The 14,017-nt window shown below is 42.4% G+C and overlaps 1 protein-coding gene across 1 annotated transcript in view; it reads right to left on the minus strand.

Annotated features, from left to right (window-relative positions):
• Positions 1-14,017, minus strand: part of CEP112 (centrosomal protein 112) — a 300,119-nt gene that overhangs the window by 60,488 nt on the left and 225,614 nt on the right. The window contains exons 22-23 of the mRNA XM_036341573.1: positions 10,574-10,636; positions 4,334-4,483 (exon numbers count right to left, since the gene is read on the minus strand). Coding sequence (XP_036197466.1) covers positions 4,334-4,483; positions 10,574-10,636 — 213 coding nt within the window. The remainder of the gene's footprint in view (positions 1-4,333; positions 4,484-10,573; positions 10,637-14,017) is intronic.

Here is a 14,017-nt window from a genome sequence, read left to right on the forward strand (position 1 = left end):
CCCTTCTGGTAACGCAGACCAGATTTCTAGACATCCTACTGGCAGCCGACCTTTCCTTGTGAACTCCGGTCAGTGGCCAAGGGAGAGCAGCATCAATGCTCTCAAACCTCCTTTCTATGCCTGCAAGCAAGAATCTGACAACATTTCTCCTTGATATGAAATCTCTGCTTGGACATCTGGCTTCACAGTGAGGAACTTTCAATACACTAGCTTCAAAGAAAGGGCTCGGCCTGGCGGGGCGGCGGGGCGGAGGACAGTCCGCAGTCTGTCGTAGAGCTGCCTCTAACAGCTTCCCCAGCGAACTCTGGGCTCAGAGAGGACGGTGCTAACTAACATTTAGATGACTTGGCTTCAGTAGACAGACTTTTGGAGGCCTTCCCGGAGCATACAAACCATGCCCCTCAGATAACACATATGAGCTGTAGGGTGTTCTATTAGATGCTGCCTGATCAGGCAAAATATATGACTGTGGCCACAAGATCTGAGTAATGTTCGCCTAGCTGTGACAGCATCACAGGTAGTTTACAAGCTGGTTGCCACTGATGAAATAACATGAGAACCAAGTGGCATTGTTAGTTTTCAGAGCCCTGGTTTATGAGGGGACATCATTCATTAATTCAGCATATTTCCAGCACTTCCACTGAGCCAAATATTGTGCGAAGGGCTTGCTCTCAAGAAACATCAAGTCTAGTTGGTGAGAAAGAGAATTCATAAAAACACAGTTCACAACCTCCCATCTGCAGTCCTTGATCCAAAATCCTCCAAAAACTACAAATAAGTTTTGAAAGGTTGCAGTTAACTTGTGAGAACACAAAACTTGACTGATGTTGCCAGGGTGTCCGTGGTCCCATTTATTGAGGATAACCTGCGTTTCCCAGTGCTTGTGTGTTTGATACTGTGTGTTGCCCCAGACCCCACTGGGGACAAAGTACAAGCACTGTGTCACCTTCCTATACTCTGACTTCACAGAACACATGCAGCCTCAGGGCCTGAGATGAGGGACTGTGGAGGTGTGTGGTGAACACTTTACTGCAGGAATTGACAAAGCTGGTGTGAGCCTCTCCCTCGGACGCGTCACAGAGAAGACCACATTTAATCTTCAAGGGAAAGGACTTCCTCAGAGTTCCTGGGACCAGAGAGCAGTGAGGGCGAGGACTGGCAGCGATGAGGTGAGGGAGGGGATTTGCGGAATCGGACTGGAGTGGCCGGGTGGATGCTGGTGGTTCTCTAGTTCAGATAATCAATACAAGAGGAAGAACAGGCTGGGGGAAGGGAAGAGCGGGGGGAAGGTAACTCTGTTTGTGATCTGCCTCGATTGAGCAGCCTCTGGACCATCCAAGTGAAAATGTGCAGCAGTGGTTAGAACTGGACTGAGAGCTCAGAAAGGCGTCTGGGTGGAGGTGACAATTCAAAAGTCATTTGCATGAATGCTTACTTGAGGGGATGAGACAATGTAGGGATAGTGCATACACAGCAAGGAGAAGAGGCCTTGAGTAATACCACCATTTAAGTGCTAAGAGGAGGAAGAGCAGATGGGGCCTGGGAATGGGAGGAGGCTTGGGAGTGGCAGCTGAGCTGGGAGGTGTTGCCGCGGAGTGGAGGGGTGTCAGAGGCTGTTTCCAGGGCAGACGGGATCACTGCTCCTAGGCATTCTTGGGCTTCATTGGAATGAGCCCAATCCAAAGGTGGGGTCAAACCCAGCCAGCCACAGCCGGCAGCCGAGCCACACCAGAGATCTGCAGGCACCTTGCAAGAAAAAGTAGTGTCCTTTCTTATAAGTCACTGAGTTTGGGGGATCGTTTCTTATGGAGCATTACTGTGACGATAGCTGACTAACACAGATTCCTTGTTAAATGTTATAAGGGAGTCAAAGAGGCTTCTGAGAGTAGATAGTAGATTGAACTTCTCTCTCCCAACACCAAATGACGTGAATAAACAACAATAAAAACTAGCAGAAATGCACTAACAGCACAGAAATAGGGTAGAGCAAGGCAGACATCATACAAAACCTCTCAACCACCTGCAGTCAAGGAAAGATACAGGATTCTGGAGCACACCAGAGAGACGCACAGTGACAACTTCAAACTCTGCCAATGTCCCCGAATCCTTATTTTATAACGACTTCACAAAATTCCAACAATGGGTGCTTGGGACAATGCTCCAACCAACTGAGCCACCTGGCCAGGGCGTTTTCCCTTTTTGCTTATATTGGAATTCAATTTTTATTGAAATTTGGAAATTACCTACCAGTTGGTATTTGAACATCACTGGAAAAGAAATTCCCATAAAATGAAAGTTGAAACGAAGTGTTCAACTCAGTTGTACAGGTCAATGAGGACTTGCTGTGCATTTATAAATGAGAAGAGTGCCAAAGATTTCTTTCAATTAGTGAAATATGAAAAGGAAACATCTCTTCTGTCTTATATCACACATAGGGGAAAAGAAAAAGCTCACAGGTAGAACTATATAGGGAAAAATATCATTAATAATAAAATAAAATAAGTCCTTTCCTCTAAAGTGAGAAGGCTGGATGTAATAGCTTCCAAGGTTTTGTTCATACCTTAAAGCAGGGGTCCTCAAACTACGGCCCGCGGGCCACATGCAAATACAAATATTGTATTTGTTCCCGTTTTGTTTTTTTACTTCAAAATAAGATATGTGCAGTGTGCATAGGAATTTGTTCATAGTTTTTTTTAAACTATAGTCTGGCCCTTCAATGGTCTGAGGGACAGTGAACTGGCCCTTTGTTTAAAAAGTTTGAGGACCCCTACCTTAAAGGTTTTTTACTCTATTCGGGGTTGCCCAGGCTTAAAAAATATCTTATATAATAAAAGCCTGATATGCAAATCTAACGAATGGTGGAATGACGGGTCGCTGTGACGCACACTGACCATGAGGGGGCAGACACTCATGCAGGAACTGCTCCCCTGGTGATCAGTGCCGCTCAGCCAGAAGCCGGGCTCATGGCTGGCGAGCGCAGCGGCAGTGGCAGGAGCCTCTCCCACCTCCGCCGCAGGCGGGCGGTAAGGAGTGAAGGGTCCCAGACTGCAAGAGCCCAGACTGTGAGAGGAATGTCTGACTGCCAGCTTAGGCCCGATCCCCTAAGCAGGCAGGGGGACATCCCCTGATGGGTCCCAGACTGCGAGAGGGCGCAGGTCAGGCTGAGGGACCCCCCCCCCCCCCCCCCCCCCGGTGCACAAATCTCATGCACCGAGCCTCTAGTCCAGCCGTGGGCAAACTACGGCCCGCGGGCCGGATCCGGCCCGTTTGAAATGAATAAAACTAAAAAAAAAAAAAAGACCGTACCCTTTTATGTAATGATGTTTACTTTGAATTTATATTAGTTCATACAAACACTCCATCCATGCTTTTGTTCCGGCCCTCCGGTCCAGTTTAAGAACCCATTGTGGCCCTCAAGTCAAAAAGTTTGCCCACCCCTGCCCTAGTCTATATATAAGAAAGCAACTTATATTAACACTAACGTTTCCCTAAATCACTCAGATCGTCTACAATGGGCTATAGAAAGCAAGATGGGTGTCAGGCAGAAAAGGGCAGTGATAAAACCCAAATGTTTCTTTGCTTTGTATGATCACTCTACATGCTTTAAGCATTGCTCTAACAAAGTAAAGTCACCAAAAAATAATTCTTAAAATATTTTTTTTGTTCTCTTCTAAATCTTATTTATAAAGTTTTCCAGATGCTTATCCTCGCAGATTAAATACGCATGAGGTGGACAAACACAGGAATACTCACTGCTCTGGAGCCAAGGAAATGCCATTTGGAGATCGGACTGCCCATCACCCCAGGAACCAGAGTGCAGGGGGTGTCTGTTGCTATGAAAGGTGTGCCTTTCTGAAGCTGTTTGGAAACCACCTAGGTACTCAGCATACACATCCGAGCACAGCAAATAGTTGGAATTCCAAACCTCAAACAGGTTATTTCTCATCACACAGATGCATAATGAGAGGATGTGGGCAGAGAACAGGATGCCAATTGGAAGCTGACTTCTGAGTTTATTAGCCAGCAGTCCTGGGCTGAAAGAGTCATCCTAATATCAAGAGAACGTTCCAAAGTGGTTTTCAAGAAAGAGCACCGGGTGGTTTTCGAATATGTGTTCCATGTGAATGGAGCGAGTTTGCCAAAAATGACTTTGTGTGCTGGCATGTGACCTCTCAGAGGGAAGCGGCCTGAGTCACCGGACACATCAAAGGTGGAGGCTAGTGAGTGGGGTGACTGCAGGCTGTGTGGACAAGCCAGATACCTGCAAGCATCTGCCCCCTTTTAATTACATGGCAGCAGCTGGGACCACTGGTTACTGAAGTCTTCCGATTACCTTGATTGCTCGGTCATTATCTCTAATCAGCTGCTTCTTCTCATCTTCAAACTTCTGGGTAACATCCTGCAGCCGCCTTTCCGCAGCGAGCTGCTGCCGGCTGCTCTCTTCTTTCAGGGCGGAAATGGCTGTCTGGAGCTCGGAGATGGTCTAAAATGAAAACAGCATGCGATCACTCGCATTCTTCAGCGAGAGGCGTCTACTTCATATGCATTTATGCTCAACAAAAGAATGGGATTGGCAAGACTCTACTCCACAAACTCAGTATTTCCAATTAACATATCACACACTATAACGCATGAAATTCCACCCAATAAAAGACTGTAATAAAAACGGTGAATGGTGAATAACAGCTGAACCAAATATATTTGGAAGACATTTCCACGATAACATTCCACAATATTTACTCATCAACAGAAAGAACATCTGTGATCTCAAATATATGAAATGCGTCAGATCTTATTTTACTGAGAAATATACTTATTGGAAAGAAAAAAGCTATTGTGCCTTGCCTAATACTTTGAACTGTAATAACCAAAGAAAATAAGGAAGAGTTCATTCTCCATAGTTACCTAATTCTACACAGCAGTTTTTGAGTATTCACCAACGGCCGAGCACTGTGCTAAGCACTGTAAGTTCCTATGGAGGCATTATTATTGCCCATCATCTATTAATGGAGAAACAGAGGCACAGAAAGAGGCCACAGACTTTACAACCAAGGAGACAGGCAGGACTTGAACCATGCACAGTCCGAGCAACTGCTGCACTAATTGGTTCCTCAAACCAGGCTACTTCGAACAGGTTTTGGGATTGAAGAGAAGTTTATGATGACACAGTTCCAAAAAGGTTGCTTTCTTCCTAAGTGCTAATATATTCATGAAAGTTGATTTTGGTCCAAATAGTGTCATTTCAGAGACTCCTGGAGTATTCTCTACACTTGAGAACTGGTTCTCTCTATGACTGGGTACCCTCCCAGTTCTCAACGCAATCATCTGGCGAGGGAGCTTTGAATTTAATGGGCTGACTCTTCCTTTGGTTTAGATGTATCCACTTCCTTTCAAATTCAATAGTGATGACTTTCAAAAGCAGGAAATGGTGGTTTCTTCTAATAAAAGAAAGAACCCTAGTCCTGGGTTAGAACAGAATTCTGTTGGTTCTAAGGGAGAAGGGCTGGTTGATGAAAAACACCGGAGAAGTGAGTGATCTTCCTTGAAACTCAGTTTTTCCAGCTATTATTAGATGACAACACCAGTTCACAGCATTATAAGGCAATAAATAGAAAGTGTCTGGAGTCTCCCAAAAGCCAACTCCTATGGAAATATTAGTTGTTACTACTGACAGAAATAATAGCACATTTACAATAAAATGTGGGGTACTTATGCTTTTAGAAGGGAGCTAAAGTCACTGTAACAAAGCTTAACATTTAGAATTTGTAAAGAATCAAATACTAAGACAATTGTGAAAGAGATGATAATAGTGGTACAGTCATATTTTTACATGCAAACTTGACCCTTCTGCTGTGAGTTGGGGAATTCATTTACTGAGAAGGAAGATGTTTTCATCTGTTTCTTGAATTTTGATGAAATGTTTCCATTCTGGCATCAGTTCCATTAATTCTCATAGCACTTCTATGAAACAGGGAAGGTTAAATTTTTACAGTAAATGTCAAAAACTGAGGCACAGAGTAATGAACTCACTCACAGTCACAGAGCCAGAGGAGCTGGAGATAACAAAGAGCCAGATTTCCTTGGCCCAACATGAAACTTGGGATTGGTATTTTATAAGAACATGGGGCCAAATAGCAAAAATAACTTACTCTCTCAATGACTATTGCAGTGTTTCAAGTTGAGTAAACTACAACTTTGCAGAAGTGGAGAGTTTAATTCTCTAATGTGTTCACTGTGTGTTCGATTTGTGTGTGTGTGTTTTCTATGCAATTTTATCACGTGCATAGATTCATATATCTATCATCACAATCACGCAATGCATTTTTAAAGTACAGAGTAATTTCATTTCTTTAAAAAAAGTAAGATTCAGATTAGCTTTATAATGGAAGATAAAAATATTTTGGGGTTCTTCAAACGACAAGGGTGTGAAAGAGGGATCTCTCATATTTAGAAGATTTATGACAAGAACACGTCAGAAAGAAAGAAATGCGGGTTTTAGAAAAAAGCATGCTTGCCTTTGTGTGGGAAATTAAACCTTACATTCTTTGAGGGAATAATGAGATTATTTTTGGGAAATGAGATTACCTTTGGAAAGTTAATTTAAAAACTTATGAAGATGATATAGGGAGAGTGTCAAAACATTTCAAGTTGGACAGATAAACAGATAAATTGGTTGACAGACTGATAGATAAGATGGCTACAGAGACGTGACTAAAATATAGACAATTTTTAAAAGCTGACTTGAGATTTACTTTAAGATAGAAAATAATCATACTAACTAGTTTAATAAGCTTTAAGTAAGGAACAAAATTCACCTGGTTGCAGACACAGAGTATAAGGGAATAGGCTATTTTCATCTTAGCTCAGTGCACATAACTGGCACCCAATAAATACTTAAGTAGTAGAATTATAATCAGAGTAAATAAAAAATAATTACTTGAAATAGTATATTGAGATAAGCTAGCCTTTCATAGAAAAATTTCTGAGAAAAATGAAAACTAATCTATACAATCCTAATTCAACGCCACCAGTTTGGGTTGAGTCGTAATTAAAAACCATAGAACAAAATGCCACCATTCAACAAAATGTACCTGCATTTGCTTCCGAGAAGGAAGTGAATTAGAGTGTTAAAAATTAACATTTTAGAAACAAAAGGAGGGCTCTCTGAGGCTGATACTGTAAGCAACCCATTCCATGAAAGCTATCACAGTTAATAATGATTATTAAGCAAGTAATACTTTGATTTAATGTTAGTGGTCTTATTAGGTCTTAAAAATAACAGGATTCTAAATAGAGGTTAAGATTTTATCTTTAACTCACTTAACTGGTTTTCAGGTCATAGAGGAGTTGGGGATTTTTATAAAGCTCTTCTGTAAAATACAATAGACAAGACAAGGCATCCTCGGGGAGGTTCAGCGAGCACAGAAGATCCTCCTAAACTAAGTGGAAGAGGGGCTCCTTGACACCTTTTGCATTCTGGGCTCTCACCCTGGAGAGTGACAGGAAGGCTGGGTGTGGGACACATGGCGCAGGCCCGGGCACTGATCTGCAGGGTATGTGGGAGCAAGTGTGGGCAGCCGGGAAGCCGGGCCCTGGCAGCGAGTGGGTGTTGGCATCCAGCTTTAGTTTTCTCACCACCACTTATACCCCTGCAGATGGCAACATCTTTCTTTGACCAAGTAAGTCAGCTGAGTGGGAACCAGCATAAGAATTGAAAAGGGAGGCTAATATGTAATATTAAGATAAAAAGAATAAATACATGACTCCGATAGAATGATCCTGGAAGTGTGCCCAGTGACGAAAGGAGCACCATCCTGGTGGGCGTTGAGAATCCCAAAGGGGCACAGTCCTGGATATGCCAAGGGTTTGGTGTACATGGTCTAGTAGGTCCTAAACGCTTGATAAAATCTTAAAGATTAAGTAACTTCCTTTAAGGGAGGAAAATGTTTAAAATATTTTCCAATGTACCTGATGAGTTCCTGGTTACCAATTCATTACTAAGGCATTCATCTTACTACTTTTGTTTTTTTGAGAGATTGTTAAAAATTTAATAAAGTTAAGCAACTTTGTTCCTGCACTCTCCTCAGCTTAGACATTGAATTAGAGAAGCCAGTAAACAAACTGGAAAACATAAAAAGTCAATCCATGGTCCTGTTTTACAATGTTTATTTTTAAATCATCTGTTTCTCTGAACTGACTGATCAGCAATGTTTCTCATATTTAGCGGTGGGCTAACACATACTGACAATGTGAGGCTGTCATCCCATCTGTTATGAGAAGGATGGACTATGTAGTCTCTTACTATGTTACTAGACCTTTTCGAAGGTTTTTTCTGACTTGGCGCTGCACTGGCCTTTCATTGATGAAATGATGGTCATAGGACATGGCAGTTGTTACTAGTTGGTTTTTCCTCCTCTTCTTCCTCCTCCTTCTTCATGTCTTTCATTGGGATAATATTCAGCAGCCCTTTACCTCTCCAAATTCAGGAAGTAGACTTTTATCAATGTGCAAACACCCCAAAATAAACTAATGTTTTGCCCTTTCCATACCCTTGCCCTTCTTTGCTCCCTCTTTTCCTTTTTCAATGCAAGTTTCATACTATCATTGTAAGAGCTAAACGTGATTAAATGCTTTGCTAGCTATAGGCTCTGCACTAAGCACTTTTGTGGTATTGTGTTACTTAATCCTCCGAGTAAGCATTACTCCCCCATTATACAAATGAGCAAACTGAATTCCAGAGAGGGCAGGTAACTCGCTCAAGGTCATGTAAGTGGTAGGGCTGGAATTCCAATTCAGGTCTGCCGCCCTGGGAAGCTGAGGTGATCTTCCACACTCACTTCCATTTAATTTGCTTTAATACCAACTAATCGGCCTTCTTCACACATTCCTCGAGATAAACTTCAACACCCCTGGTTACACTCCCATCATGGAAGCATTTTGTCAGCTATCTTCTATCTCACTTTCGGTCTGCCTCCCCCATTTAACATAAAGCACAAGCAGCAGGATGTGATGCATGCCAGCTGGGCGGTTTCCATTATTTCAGTTTAAACTTTAACTTTCAGAGTAATAAGATTTCTTTTGATTATAAGATTTTTTTCTCAGTGGATTATAAAGGATATTCCCCATATTTTTTCCTCAAGGAAGGTCTGGAATAAGGGCAGTCAAGACAATCATCATCTTTTTTTTTTTTTCAATCCTCACCCAAGGACATTTTTTCCATTAATTTTTAGAGAGAGTGGGAGGGGAGAGATGGGGAGAGAGAAACATTGATGTGAGAGAGACACATCGATTGGTCGCCTCCCGCACTCGTCCTGATGGGGGCCCAGGGATTGAGCCTGCAGCCAAAGGTACAAGCCTTTGATGGGAATCAAACCTGCAACTCTTCAGTCCGCAGACCGACGCTCTAACCACTGAACAAAATTGGCTAGTGCAACCATCATCTTTTTAAATAAGCACATATGAGCCTTCACTTGAAGATTTTTGATTTCCTAATGGGATGTAAATTATGACATATGCACATTTTTGAAATAATTGTAGAATTTAAGAAATTTCATGATCATCACCACCAAAATTATGTGATATAAAAAATGTGAGGGAGTGGGTCAGGCTGGGGCAGTCAGATCCAGGTTGGATCCTGGCGCAGTCATTTGCTAATTATGTGACCTCACTTTCCTCAGCTTTAGTTTCCTCAAGTGGAAAACTAATAATAATTCCTAGTCTCAGTGTTATTATGAATGAAGACAGAATGAGTCAATATGGTTAGTGCCCCATAAAATTCTTGATATTAGTATCATTTTGTTGTCGTGTTGCTGTTACTACCAATTGTGTGGTAACTCATAAAATGGTACATACATTTCAGTTTACTACCACGTTTCCCTGTATACATTAAGAAAAGTTGAGTTACAAAGTCATTAGTTATGATGCCACAAAACTAAAATGAAAGTTAGTATTTATTTAGTTAGAATTATTCATACAACTAAGGAATGCTTGGGATTCCCTGGGTGCTGCTCTAGAATAGCCTTGTAACAACTCATGCAGAGAGCATTATAAGCATCATGTCAAGTAGAGAAGACATCAATTATTGGCCTTTTCAGACTAAAACTACAAAAGTAACAACACACAGAAAGCTATGAGTGGAGGGACTTCTTCTTTTTCCCAAAGGAGCCAACAGTTGAGCTGGTAATTTAATGCAGACACTTGCCATTTTGAATTCTGTTGTTAAGCTGTCTTTACTGCAGCAAAATGGAATATTGCAAAAAAGCACAGATGGTATCAAACTGCTTACATCACAGATGTAGGCGTGTGCCTCCCACCCTCATGAAATATGCTTCGGCCTGGGCTTGCTCAAGTGCACGGGCTGGTTCTACCACATGTGAGTGTGTGTTCACATGGTTCAATTTAAAAAGTTTTTTTTAATAAAAAATATTAAAAGCATATATTACTTATCCATGTACCCATCGAAAACATGATGCTAATCTGTGAGGAACTGGAGAGAATGAAGTTTAATCCTAACATACAAAGGCTTTTATGCATATGTTCTTCTCGTTTGGCTTTTCTCTTCCAACGTTCTTACCTGCAAAGATTTGGCAAGCTTCTGGGTGTACTCCTTCTCAATCTGCTTCAGTCTGCTGTTGGCCTGAAAGACACACGGACGTGAACACACACACAGTGACCTGTGAGCTTGGTATCTTGCACATGCCTATCACCAGCAGCTGGGCCGGCTGCCAGCTGCACCGCCCTCTGGAGCAGCCAGAAAACCACAGGGTTTGTCTTTGATCCAGAGCCAACTATTCATCACTTAAAACGCAAAGAGCAAAAGAAAAAAAAAAGATTTCTCCTGCCAATGATTAGACAAACACAGACTTCTGTGGATAGACAGAGAAAGGGAGAAGGAGAGACAGAAATAGACACAGAGCAAGTGTGAAGGCTCAGAAGGTAAAGTGGGGAAGGGGAGAAGGACAAAGGAGAAGGAGCAGGAAGAGGAAGGGGGAGGGAGTGGAGCAGGAGGAAATGTAACACTCTTTCCCTCCGTTTAAAGGGGAAAGAAACAGACGTTCCCAGACAGGCAGATAGGAGACTTCTAGGTTCACTGAGCTGACTTGAGCCCCCACTCTGCCTAACACACAAGAACGATTTTTTGAAGTGACACATGTATCTAATCAAACCATGTCCACGTCCCGGAAGCGGGGTGTTGCCAGAATAAGCCCGCGGACAGTGCGATTGTGTCCTCTGCCACTCGAGGTCTGACTTTTTTGCATGTGACCTGCTTTCCGCTCTCTGGGCACCTCTGGGACCCTCCCTTTATCCTGAGTGTTTGGAAACATCACAGTGACATGCCCTAGACTGGGCCTTCCCCTCCCTGTGCAGGCACAGAGTAGGCCCTTCCAACCTGCGCTGGGCCCTTCGTCTAAGGAGGTTCTGGCCACTATTCTCATAACTGGCTACGCTGTATGATAAAAAGAAATGAATCAAGGGTGACTTCAAGACAGTTGTCCCAAGCAACTAGAAGAATGGGGTGTCATCATTACCTTACATCAAAACCTTCGTGGAACAGGTTTTTGGAGGAAGATCCAGATAAGTTTCGGACACATGAAGCTTGGAGATGCCTATTGGACATGTAGCGTTGCAGTGAACATGTGGACATTCCAGTCTGGAGTTCAGGGGAGAGGTCTAGGCTAAAAGTGTACATCAGCACATACATGGTGTATAGGACTATGCTACTGGATGACATGCTAAGGCATCGAGGGTCTATAAAAATAAAGGAAGTACAAGTATACTGAGCTCTGGGCCTGCCAATGTCAAGAAAGCAAATAAAGGCCAGAGAGGTAAGAGGCAAGGACAGGAGGGCATCCTGAAGCCACATAAAGAAAGTGTTTCAAGGCGTATTCCACTGTCCGATGCTACAGAGAGCTCGTGCACAGGGAGGGCTGGGAAATGACCACATGGCTTTTTTGAGCATGTGGGGGACATTGGTGATTTGGATAGAAGCAATTTTGTGTAGTGGCAAGGAGGAACGCTAGATTAGAGGGAGCCCAAGAGAGAGGGGAGGAATTGGAGCAGATGCAGACAGTTTGTTCAGGGTTTTGTTACAAAGGGAAGGAGAGAAATGGGCTGGAAGCTGCAGGGGAAGTGGGCAAAGGCAGGGCTGACTTGTTTGTATTTTTTTGTGTGTGAGATGAGAGAACTAACAGCATACAAGCTGACAGGAAAGATCTGCAGGAGAGAGGGGAAAATAGCTGATGCCAGGGACTCACTGGAGACATGTCCTTGAGGAAAGGAAAGGTCGTGGGATAGAGTGTGCAGGGGAGGAGAGGGCCTTTGCTGGGAAGTACAGGTACCACCCCTGCAGCAGTGGTGGGAACTCCTGATTAATTGCAGCTTCTCCATGAAGCAGAAGGAAGGGTTCATCAGGTTAGCAGGAGGAGGGCAGAAGAGACTGTTGGGAGACTCAAGGTGTGAGGCGAGAACATGAATAGTCACCTGGGAAAGTGGGGAGGGACTGCAGAATGAGTCCATGAACCCGGGAAGCATTCTGGGCCACTTGAAATGACCAATGCTGAATTTAAAGTGAGACCAGATGGTGGTATATAAAAAGCCTAGACCAGTGGTTCTCAACCTTCCTAATGCCGCGACCTTTTAATACAGTTCCTCATGTTGTGGTGACCCCCAATTTCATTGTTACAAATTGAACATAATTAAAGCATAGTGATTAATTACAAAAACAATATGTAATTTTACATGTGTTTTCCGATGGTCTTAGGCGACCCCTGTGAAAGGGTCATTTGACCTCCAAAGGGGTCACGACCCACAGGTTGAGAACCGCTGGCCTAGACCTAGTTAGCGAAATAGAGCAGAATCAATACTCTAAAGCATAATGAGAAATTGTGTGATTTCTTGAATAATTGAAGAAATAAAATTTATTTATCAAGCTTCAAGGCTTTTACTATGTATGTGAACCTAAGTCACAGCTGCCTGAATTTCTGAACTTTTCAATTACATCTAAAAAGCTCTGGTTGAGCATGGTTGAAAAATTATAGCTAATTTATCATGCAAACTGTCCCCCCGACATTTTTGAATAATTTTACTCTCAGCATGGTATTGACTTACATTTAATGTCATACATAAATTAAGTTAGGGTTAGCTATTTGAATCCAAGTCTTATTTTCATAACTATCATTACTATAGAAAAATACCGTTTTCCAATAGTCATCTACAACATGGCCTGAATAGGTATAGAATAACAGATGAGAAAAAAAATTTTTTTTTGAAGTGAGCAGAATTGTTTTGTTGTTGCTGTTGTTTCAACCTCACTGCTCCCGTGTGTGCTTGGCTACCGCTTCGCCATTCACAAGCACTCGGTTCCCCTCTGCTTCTCTAGGGCGTCTTCCTTGTCAAAGAGCCCAGCGTGCTGGTCCACTTTCTCTATGCAACTCCCATCAAAATCTCAGGTTTAAAACCCTGTTGCAAAAGAACCAATCAACCAACCAACCAATTTTCACAAAGGTGTCAACGGCTGTTAACCATCTTTTAAAATTTTTTTATCTTTATTGTTGAAAGTATTATAGATATCCACTCCCCCTCCCCCCAAATCATCTTAATATAGCACCCTTTTCTGCAGGGCACTTCACATTATGTCATAATTCAAAAAAGTCTTTCATTCCTTTATTTTCCATGTCCCATCACTAAAGGTGAAAATTCATGCATCCATGATTTCCAGGAAGGTGATTTGGACAGAAGAAAATTAGGAGACTCCTCTTTTTAAGGTAAGTTCAGATCTCATAAGGATACATTTCTTTAAAATATAATAGTATAAGTTTTGGAATAAACAGGATTAAATAAAAGGATGCTTGCCAAATTCTTTAAACAGTACAAAGCTCAGATTATTATGCAGTATTTTTCTACTAAAAGTTGTATAGGTACCCATTTGAAGCTTCTTCAAAGACTGAAAGAGTTATGGTGCCAGATATTACTACAAAACTGTGTATTATCCTATGGTGCATAAATATTCAGATAATTC

Source organism: Myotis myotis, unplaced genomic scaffold (assembly GCF_014108235.1).
Source record: "Myotis myotis isolate mMyoMyo1 unplaced genomic scaffold, mMyoMyo1.p scaffold_m19_p_17, whole genome shotgun sequence".
NCBI lineage: Eukaryota > Metazoa > Chordata > Mammalia > Chiroptera > Vespertilionidae > Myotis > Myotis myotis.